The sequence below is a fragment of the Camellia sinensis genome, chromosome 15, assembly GCF_055761805.1.
Source record: "Camellia sinensis isolate YWXY chromosome 15, ASM5576180v1, whole genome shotgun sequence".
Classification (NCBI taxonomy): domain Eukaryota; kingdom Viridiplantae; phylum Streptophyta; class Magnoliopsida; order Ericales; family Theaceae; genus Camellia; species Camellia sinensis.
The window spans coordinates 15,047,950-15,058,422 of NC_138975.1; the positions used below are offsets into that span (position 1 = coordinate 15,047,950).

At 31.5% G+C, this 10,473-nt stretch overlaps 1 protein-coding gene across 1 annotated transcript; it reads right to left on the reverse strand.

Moving 5' to 3' along the window:
- Positions 1 to 248: 248 nt before the first annotated feature.
- Positions 249 to 9,782, reverse strand: LOC114261427 (beta-fructofuranosidase, insoluble isoenzyme CWINV1). The gene is made up of 7 exons (XM_028201701.2): positions 9,582 to 9,782; positions 8,764 to 8,772; positions 6,738 to 7,603; positions 6,429 to 6,590; positions 5,434 to 5,675; positions 5,088 to 5,178; positions 249 to 501 (listed from the first exon to the last, which is right to left on the reverse strand). The coding sequence occupies exons 1-7, from the start codon at positions 9,586 to 9,588 to the stop codon at positions 322 to 324; spliced, it is 1,557 nt and encodes a 518-aa protein (XP_028057502.2). The 5' UTR covers positions 9,589 to 9,782; the 3' UTR covers positions 249 to 321.
- Between the last annotated feature and the right edge of the window lie 691 nt (positions 9,783 to 10,473).

The following is a 10,473-nucleotide window of genomic DNA, read 5'->3' on the forward strand; positions in this document are numbered from 1 at the left end:
ATTTTTATGGCCCCCTCCAGTTCTGCTTCTCCTTCTTCTCTTCTTCTTCTTCTTCCTCCTTCTCTTCTTCTCCTTCTTCCTTTTCAAATTCGAGCCAAATTCGAGCCCCGGTTTTCGGGCTCTGTACCGGGGCTGCTTTTACATATTTTTCAATACTAACAACATTTTGAAAGGTTGTTTTTAACATTTTCTAAAATCTTTTAAACTAATGAGGATTTAGTTACAACTTTCGACAAAGGCATCTGAAGAAATACGTGTACAAGACGAAAGAACATAAGCATTTTTTTCCCAAATCTAGAATTAATTAATTTCTTATTTGTTTCAATTGATGTGAGCTTTTTTCATGCTCCAAGCACTCAATTTTGAGATTCTTACACTCCCTCTTCCATTATTGAAAGTATATAAGTGGGCCCAATTAGCAATGGCCAATGTTGGGTAAACCCTGGCAGTGATGCAAGCCTTCCCTTCTCCACCAAAGCTCTCCACTATTGAGTGATCTATCTGCAAAACAAACAAAACAAAACTCTCAAAAAACAAAAAAAAACAAAAAAAAAAAAAAAAAAAAAGCTAAATGGAAATTTTATGAGTGTATACCACATACATTCTTAGTTATGATATTTGTGATATTTGATTATCAAGAATACATAGGTTTACACAAGTTTTAATTTATGAACTTATAATCCATTAAGTCTCTATTAAGATTTTTTAGACCTACAAGTCTTATTAAATTTTTAATAGTCGCAACTGCCCTTTAAATAATAATTGTTCATTATTTATGATTATCTATAAAAGAATATGATAATTTGACATTTATTTTGATTCTCAAAATTTTAAAATATCAACTTTCAAATTGAAAAAATTAAAAAAAAAATTATGTGCAAAAAAAAAAAAGGAAAATTGAAAGAACTGAATTATTTTTTTGTTCAAAACTGAAAAATTTGTATCTATAAAGGAGCATGATGATGGAACATTGAGGTGCAAAACTAGAAAAAAAAATGAAAAAATAAAAAAATATTCTCAGTTTTAAAATTGAAAAAAATTGATAATATTCTTGATTTTATTGGATAGTTGAATCAAACCAATAAATAAACAAGGCTGGCCCTGGGCGCCCTCCTATTATAGTTTAGTGTAATATATTATGTATGTTTTAAATTTTAAAAAAAAATTAAAAAATCTCAAATTAACTTAAAATAAATTAACCTATTAAAAAATTGAAAGGCCCATTCAAAATTAAAAAGGGCCCAAAAAAAAAGGTCCTTCCTATCATAGTTAGTGTAATATATTAGGTATGTTTTAAGTCCAAAAAGAATTAAAGAAAGCCCAAGTTAATTTAAAATAAATTGGCCCATTAAAAAATTGAAAGACCCATTCAAAATTGGCACAAATCTTTTGTCATTTACTTTTAAAAAAAAAATTCATTCAATGACAAAAAAAAATGTGAGGGATCTCAAAGATTTATTAGTTAATTATTGGCTTTGGGCCCCAAAAATCTCAGGGCTGAGCCTGTAAGTAAAAGGGCAAAAGCGTTTAATCTCGTGCTCGGTTTTTTTTATTAGTTAGTAAAACGATTATCTGGAACACTACTATGCAAAATTGATAATATTTTTAGTTTTAAAAACTGAAAAAAAAAATTGATAATATTTTCAGTTTTACTAAATAGGAATTATTAGTTCAAAAATTTTTAGATAAAACTTAAGTTATCATAACATTTGTAAATATGACTTTTAAATAATTAACTATTTTATTTTTAATAATTATTTTATTTTATTTTCTTTGAAATGGAACCGACTGGAAAAATTAAAAAAAAAATTGACATAATTTTAAAAAAAAATCAGTGAAGATAAAAATAAATAAATAAATAAAGAAGGCTTTTTTAGGTGTTCCCAACTACCTTTGCATTTTTTTTTTTTTTTTAACATGTTGGTTGTTCCCATTGGCATGGAGGAGAAACCAATATTTCATGATTCAGGAGTCTAGAGATTATTTGAGACGATCTAAATAAATATATTTTTTAATTTTTTATGAAAAAATATATAAAAAAATAAAAAATTGATATAATTAATCTAAAACAAATAAAAAATGTGCTATTGTTGTTCACCCCAAACAAACTCATGCTGCGGAGAAATTTGTGGTGGGGTCAGGAGGGGACCTAGGCTGCTATTGTGACCAAGTCATAGTAACGATCTGCTGTGAGTTTGTGGGGATTTTTTCCGAGTCTTTTTCGATGATCTGAATTATTCATATTTTAGGGTTCGTCGAGTATTCCATCCATACAAAAAATCAAGTTAATCAGAAATCCGTAACCCCATGATCAGATTCAAATTGTTTTACAAAAAATATTAAGATAATGTCAACCGTTTATTTTTTAAAAAATAAATGTGCTCTTGTTATGAAGTTCTAGATTTCCAATCAATTTGATTTTTTATATAGATAATCTATTTAACAAATCTTATAATATGAACGGTTTAAATCATCAAAAAAGACTCGAAAAAAACTCCACGGACTCCCAACAAATTGCTACTGTGACTTGGTCACAACAACACCCCTAGGTTCAGGAAAGGAGGCGCCTGTGGTCCGGAAGGGGGCAGTAGTTAGGGATGGCAATTTAAACCCAGCCCGACGGGGACCCGATCCCCCGACCCCGATTAAAGCGGGATTTTCCCGAAAATTACTCCCTATAGGGCCGGGGATGGTATTAAAAATCAAATCCCCGACAACTTTCGGGCCGGGGCTGGGGACGGGATAGGTTCTTGAGACCCGGCCTCGCCCCGACCCCGCCCCGCCCCGCCCCGTTAATCCCCGAATTCCCCATGTATATATATATATAGGGTATTAGGGTTATTAGTCTCACTTTTTCTCTCATTTTTTTTCTTCTCTCACAAAACTGAAGCTGATCTCTCTCTCTCTCTCCGTGGTTCTATCAAAGCTGATCTCTCTTTCCCTCTCTCTTCTGGTGGCACTCTCATCTCAAGCCCTCCCTTCTCGAATTCATTAATCTCAACGACTCCGACAAACTACTCGTCGTCGTTGACGACACAGAACAAGCGACCTCTCATTTTCTACGACGTCGATTGGGTTCACTCCGGTGCCAAGATCCAATCTACTCGCCGTCGCCGACGACACAGAACAATAAGAGACCTCTCTCTCTCTCTCTCTTTGGTTTTCAATTTTGTTCTTCAAATCTGGAAGTTTTGATCAGATCTGTTTTTGATTTTTGATTTTTTATTTTTGATCTGTTTTGATCTGTTGAACCAAGATCCAAGTTTTTTATTTTTATTTTTATTTTTCATTTTCAACGACGTCGATTGGTATTTTTACATCTGTTGAATGTATATGTTAAATCTCGTATATGGTTGTGCTATTGATGATGATGATGAACAGATATGATTTGGTGATTGTTGATGAATTCTTGTAGATCTGGAGCTCAGATTTGATTTTTTTTTTTTTTTTGCTGGGGAATTTTGGGGTCGGAGGAAACCCGATCCCTGTTAGAGGGTGGGGGTGGGGGCGGCGATAAGTTTCCCGTCGGGGATCGGGGACGGGGAGTGTGATCTCCGGTTCCACCCCACCCCGTTGCCATTCCTAGCAGTAGTTGCTCAGGAGAGAGTAAGGGAAGGTAATAGGAAATAAGGAAGGGAGAAAAGAATGGGTGATTATTTAGTATTTCTGAAGTATGGATATGTGGTGTTCTATAAGGTTTTGATTGATGGAGAGGAGTATGATCCTACGATTTATGTTGGGGATGAGAGAATAACATGGGGCTTAAGGTTCATTTGAAAAGTGGGTTGGTTTTTTGACTTTTTAGCTTTTTGGCAAAAAACTTTATTTGAGATGAGTTTTTTTTTTATTACTTTTGTGAAAGAAAAAAATGTAATGATTATGGGTTGGATGTGATGTTATGTCTTATTAAGCTAAAAAATCTATTTTGTTTTTTTATAACTATTTTAGCCAAAAAGGCCGAGGCTAAAACTTCTCAAATGAGCTCTTAATAATTAGTGATTAATTTGAAATATGGTCACGTAATATTTTAATTTCCGAAAAAGAAGTCTCCTTCCAAATTTAATGGGATCCACATTTGAATGACGTGTCACTATTTAATTTGTTTTCCGTTAGCATCTAGCTTGACCATGAATAATATAATCACTTGATTATGACATAGGGTTTGTTTATAATAATTTAAATAATTGTATTTTTTAATATTTTATAAAAAAAATATATAAAAAAATAAAAAGATGATATAAATTAAAAAAATAAAAAAAATAATAATTAAATATGCTTTTATAATGTACTTCACATCTTATTGTCGTATTAATTATGACTAATTAAAATATTAGTTACAATCTGTTTCGGAAACTGTAAAGCAACTTTATCATGTAGTGCACGTAAAAAAATGAAAATAAAAATAAAAATCTGGCCTTTTTAATATATGTGTGTGTTGTGTGTGAGAGAGAAGATATATTAACCTGGGATCTAGAAATTTTTTTTTTTAAACGGTGGACTTTTTGTTAGTTGAATAAGAATTTAATTTAGGTTAGTGGATCTCCATTATTGTGGGACTTATCAATCTCTGATATAATATAATATTAGATTTGATTTCGGTTGAACTAAAAAAAAAAAAAAGTATATCCTTATATCACTTAGATTTTTGTTTGTTAGTTAACATAAATGTTATTGAGTTTGGATTATAGATTTTTTAAGAGATTTATGGGGAAAAAAAAATAAAAAGTAAAAGAAATTAAAATTTATTAATTATTCCCTTTTAAAAAAATTCTTAATAAATTTGAGATCTAAACCTAACACAAGCCTTCATCATTTGGTGTGAACTACCATCTTTTTCTTGTTCAACTTGGTATGCATTACCTAGAGGCAAACTACTAGATTTACTATATTAATCCACTGCCAAAATGAAAATTAAAAATGAAATAAAATGTTCCAAGCTAGAGAGTTTGGCATTTGCTATCTAATTAAGCCCATCAGCTTTGACCTTTGAACTGAGAATATGATTTTATCGACTCATCAATCTCCTATTTACCAAAGAAAAATCAAAACGTATTTAAAAAATATAAATAAAAATAAAAAAATCTTACCAAGCTCCTCAATGACAATTGCTCATGAGTAGGGTCTACTTCCACGAATGCTCCGTAAGTTGTCTTATCAGTGTTTTGATTTAGCGAAGACCTATTAATTATTTAACAAATCTTAAAATATTTAAAATTAGGATAAGCAAGAGAGATAAGAAGAGGGACAGAAAGGATAAGGGATCATTTGTCTCTAAATTACTGTCTTTTTATTCTAATTAACACAATCTCAACTATTGAATTATGTCTGAAGATTCTTAAATAATTTAATAATTCAAAAAAAAAAACAAAAATTGGATAGAGAACAAAAGAATTTAAGAACAGAGAATGATTGATAGAGAGAAGAGAGAGAAACCTGCTCTGATCACTGCACATAAGCACCACATGCTTATTGTTTTGAGCTTTGAAAATTCTAAAAAACACAGATGTATGTTCTATAAAGTCCTTTGAAGCCAAAACCTTTAATCCGAATGGTCCAAGCCCACCTTCAACTGATGCATCCATTTGGCTGCACAACAATTGTGGGTTGGTCCAACTTGGATCAATTATTTCTGCCTTTTCAATTTCTAGCACTTCAAATGATATCTCCACATCTGCCTGTAAAAAAGGTGTAGTCAAGAAATTTTTTTTTAAAAAAAAAAATTAGAATTATATTAGCATATAATTATAATTATAGGAGTAGCGTAAATGAACTACCCTTGTTCTCCTTTTTATTATCAATATTATTTTTTTTTCTTTGCTGATAAAAAAAATAAAAAAAGGAAAAAATAATGCAATATATTAATCTTTAGTACAAAACAATACTAAGGAGTTAGATTATGTGATGTTGGAGTTTGAGATTTATCACTATGCTATGTCTCTTCTTATTCCCTTATTTCCCTCTTATCGATTGTAAAAAAATATTAACTACCATTGACTGCATGAACTAAATAGAATGCACCAAATAGGGGGCAATGTGGACCATTTGACAGGGTTGGTGTCCAAATGATAATGACAAATCAAATTTTGGAAAGTTACATTACCAAAATGTCATAATTTGACAATGTTACTTTAATGATGCATTTTTTTTAAAAAAAAAAAATTTCTTCACAAAATTTAAATATAAACTTCATTTATTAGTCCCATCATGAGAGGGAGAAAAAAATAATTTGTCAAGTTCTAATATTTTGTCAAACTTCGTGTCATTGAAAATAACACACCATTGATGATGAATTTGAAGAACTTATTGCCAAAATTTAAAGTTGCTCTTAAATGAGAGATAACATTGATTCTATGACACCTTATTTAAAACTTTTATCGATTAGTAACACAGCATTAATATTTGTCTATACATTCAAAGAAAAAACTCACTTGTGCTGCTGTGATAGATTCAATTTCAACCGTTGATCCACCTTTCATGAGGAGTGTGCTAGGCAAGTATACTTGGTTTGTGCGTAGCATTTCAATCTCTGAAATTGGCCATTGCACCAATTGCTTTCTAGATTTATCTAGCCAAATCCTCCTTGGAATTGCCTGCAAAAGATATACCAAAAAAAAAAAAAAAACTACTTTTTATTTGAAATAACTTAAAAAGTAATGGATACAAGATGTCAAGTAAGAGGTGAAAAAGTCTAGAGAAATATTCATAATGATGTATGAGAGTTCTACTAATGTAATTACCTGAACTCCAGACCATCCTTGTTTAACATATTCAGGTTGAGGCAAAGATTCATTAATCCAACCCCACAGGATCCTTAGTTGCTTAACACTGTCATAAAATGTTTTTGAAGCATAAAACTTCCCATAATCATATCTTAACCCTGAATCATTATCCACAGATCCTTTATCCGGGATATAGATATCCTTGTCTCTGTTATAAGTTCCAATAGTGTAGTAATCATGCTTGGTTTCATCCAAGCTTAACTTGAGCACATCTTTAATTCCCAATCCAACCATAGATGTGTCCACACCACTTTGACTATCAGTCGAAACCGGAAAAAAATCAGGACACTCCCACATCCCAGTGTTCTCAGCAAAATGAAGAGGGTGTTGAGATTTAATCCAGTGCACAAAATCCTTACTTGTGTATAGAATTGCTAGTCCACGGCGATTAATTTTGCTTCCAATGATCACCCTCCATCTCCCGTCGGGGCCTAACCATGCGGTTGTCGGGTCTCTAAATGAACTTGCATTGATTTTGTTCATAGTAGTTGGTGCCATTAGTGGATTAAGCGGTGACTTGACCCATTCAATAAGCAATGGGTCTGAAATGTTTTTGGGCATGGCTAAAACTTGTACTTGGCGGTTTTGTGAATCGACTCCGGTGTATAAAATGACTGGTTTGCCATCGAGGAGAATGGTGGTGGAGCCCGACCAACAACCATTGATGTCACCACCATGCTGAGATGGGGAGATGGCTGGAGGGTGGGGTGTCCAATTGACAAGATCTAGTGATGTTGAATGAGCCCATACTATGTTACCCCAATCTGCACCATCTGGGTTGTACTGATAGAATATATGGTAAATCCCTTTATATATCATTGGTCCTATGAGAGGGGGGGAAGTTATAGCAAGTTAATAAATCAAAATTGTATCAGAGTAAACAATAGATCATGCATTATTGCTTACCCAATAATTAAAATATGGGAAAATTTTAACTATAGTCTCTTTAATTTTTCTTTTGTGTCAATTTAGCTCTTGGTGTTCCAATTGTATCAATCTTGCCCTTAATTCTTCACAGTGTGTTAATTAGGCTAATTGATAGCATTTATTAGGAAATTGGATAGAATTCAAAGGGAAAATTGTCGATTCAAAAGGAAATAAATCATTTCAAATTGAACCCCAACCCCTCCATTACTTTGAAGAGAGTGAATGAACTCTTTTGTTTATTGATTTTAGTCTAATTCTATAAACGGTGTTATTAATTGGATTAAATTGACACAATGTAAGAAATTTGAGTGCAAAATAATTCAAACTATAAGAACCAAATGGATAGAAAGAGACAAATTACAAAAATTACGAATATAATTTGCCTTAATAATATTTGCACGTATTTGACTTGCTTATGGAAGAGACTCTTAGTCAAATATGAAAGTGCATGCTGAGAATATGAATTATAAAGTTATCCTTCTCTCTAACCGTTTAAACTTTTAAATGTGTTCGTAGTTAATGCTTCATTAACACAGACATAATGTTTCAGGACTAATAAGAGTAATAGTCACATGATGGGTAAAGCTGACTTGATCAATTTGTAGTTGGCTCAGTTGGGTAGAAAATAAGATTGATCCCATTCATTCTTTTTGGTGCAATCTCATGGTCGGGAACACTAAGTACGCATGTTATAATGATACTTCAAAATTATTGAAATAATTTTTCAATACCCATGTGATAGTGACGCTGTAGGAATACTGAATAAGTTTTCATAAATGCAAGACAGTAAACTTGCATGCCAACCAATTTAAATTATCTTGCTCTTGTAAGTTGTAATGTTCAACTACATTATTACATTGTTCAAAAGCATGAGATAACTATACATACTTGAACTTAGATTTGAGTCCAAAATTTAGTTGTATCAACATGTTTTTGCATACATTTACATGATTCTAGTGAAATAAACTATGTTTTGAAAAGGGCTTTTATTTTTAATTCATTAGTTATCAACATAACCGTGGAAACAACTACAAAAAGACAAATTAAAAGAACTCACCATTGGGATCTACAAATCCAAAGACACCCCCATTTGTCCATTCCACATCCAGAACATGCCAATTGACAGAAACAGGATTAAAACGGTAGAGAGAATGTGAGAGAGATTATCATGAAGAAAGTGTGTAATCATAACAAGAAGAATAAATAAAAGTTGATCAATTGATGTAGTAGAAATGTATTACGGAAGAAGTAGAGAAAAGATTTTGGAGTCGGTTGATTGCCGGGAGTAAAATCTTTGTGTAGGCTCGTTGATTAATTAATAGTTGATTTTCAAATAATATGTAAGGTTAAAAAGAAAAGTATAAACTTGAAATTGCATTAATTTTCAAAAGCTGATTAGCGCCCTAAGACTTAGGAAAAAATACTTATAATGTAAAACAAATCTAACTTACTAAAGAAACAACTGGAATGAGAGTTCCTTAACTAACAACATAGAACTAAGGAAATACAACAAAAATTACTAAAAATGAAAACATTGAAACAAAATAGAGAAATTATTAATTTATACTGGCACAATAATGATAGAATTTACGGAATCGAATTTTAACTTATATCCTAGGAGAAATAGAAGTTGCAAAAACTTTTCAAAAAGCAAAATGTTAAAATTGATGACCTAAATGATGGAATTCACCCAAAATCTGATAGGGTCCAATATCCCACCAAATTTCACGCGGCGTGCCATTTGATTTAAATTAGTGTCTGTTACCTTGTTTGGCAACGTGCTTGTCCATGTGATCTAAGAATTGCAAGGCCAAGCGCGCTGCATCTCAATTCTTTTCGAGAAAAGTTAGTGAAGAAGAGGCAATATAGACATACCATTCATCCAGTTCTTGGGTGGTTGGAAGTGATAAGAAGTTCTATATGGTTGGTTTGGTGAAGTTAGTTGAACATGGGAAATGTCAGGTTGGAGAAGAAGATAGCCAAGAATGAGATTGAAGCATGTGAACAATAGACAAAAACTAACTATGGCTACTTTGTGGGATGATGATGATGAATATTGTGCCCTATTTAGGATTGAAGATTTAAAGTTTACCATATTAGGATGGTTATTCAACTTCAAACTTCAAAGACTAGTTGGCTACAAAAAAAAAAAAAAGTTCCCAAAAGAGAAGGAGCAAGAGATGAAATCTCACATCAATATGAGTTAAGGGTCAACTCTTAGGGATGTTTGTTTGATATATATAGACTTAATGAAGATTGCTCTACAAATATAAACAAATACCTATAACTAATTGCTCTATTTGGTTTTGTTTTAAAATTTATTTTCTAATAATCTGAAAAAAAAAATAACCAAAACTATTTTGGGGAATTTTTTTTTTTAAAAAATCATCATTTCTCATAGTATTCTTTTTTTTAGAGCGAAAGTAATTTTTTTGGTATTTATTTTAATTGAATTAGTTTATATTTTCAATTTTCTTGTTTATTTTTATGTTTACATTGAAACCAAACCAAACAAAGTCAATTAATTATTTAAATAATTGACAGAAATTAAGCGATGAAATACAGCTTTGAAGAATATGAAGACACATTATTAATTGCAAAATGGGTATGTCAGCTCACTTAAAAGATTATGATATATGGTATACAGCAGAATACTCATATGGAAAATCAATTGGAAATCAGTTATAATAATGTCAAAGTAGTACTTTTAAAATTTTGAGCATCTTTATAGATGTTTTCATATAAAATGAAAAGAATATATAACAGA

Bases quoted from the DNA above. Each gene is read 5' to 3' on its own strand.
- LOC114261427 (XM_028201701.2), bottom strand. The intron at 5,179-5,433 runs GTTTCTCTCTCT...AATAATTAATAG, and splicing joins ATGTGCAGTGATCAGAGCAG to GTCTTCGCTAAATCAAAACA. The intron at 502-5,087 runs GTAAGATTTTTT...TTTGTTTTGCAG, and splicing joins AATTGTCATTGAGGAGCTTG to ATAGATCACTCAATAGTGGA.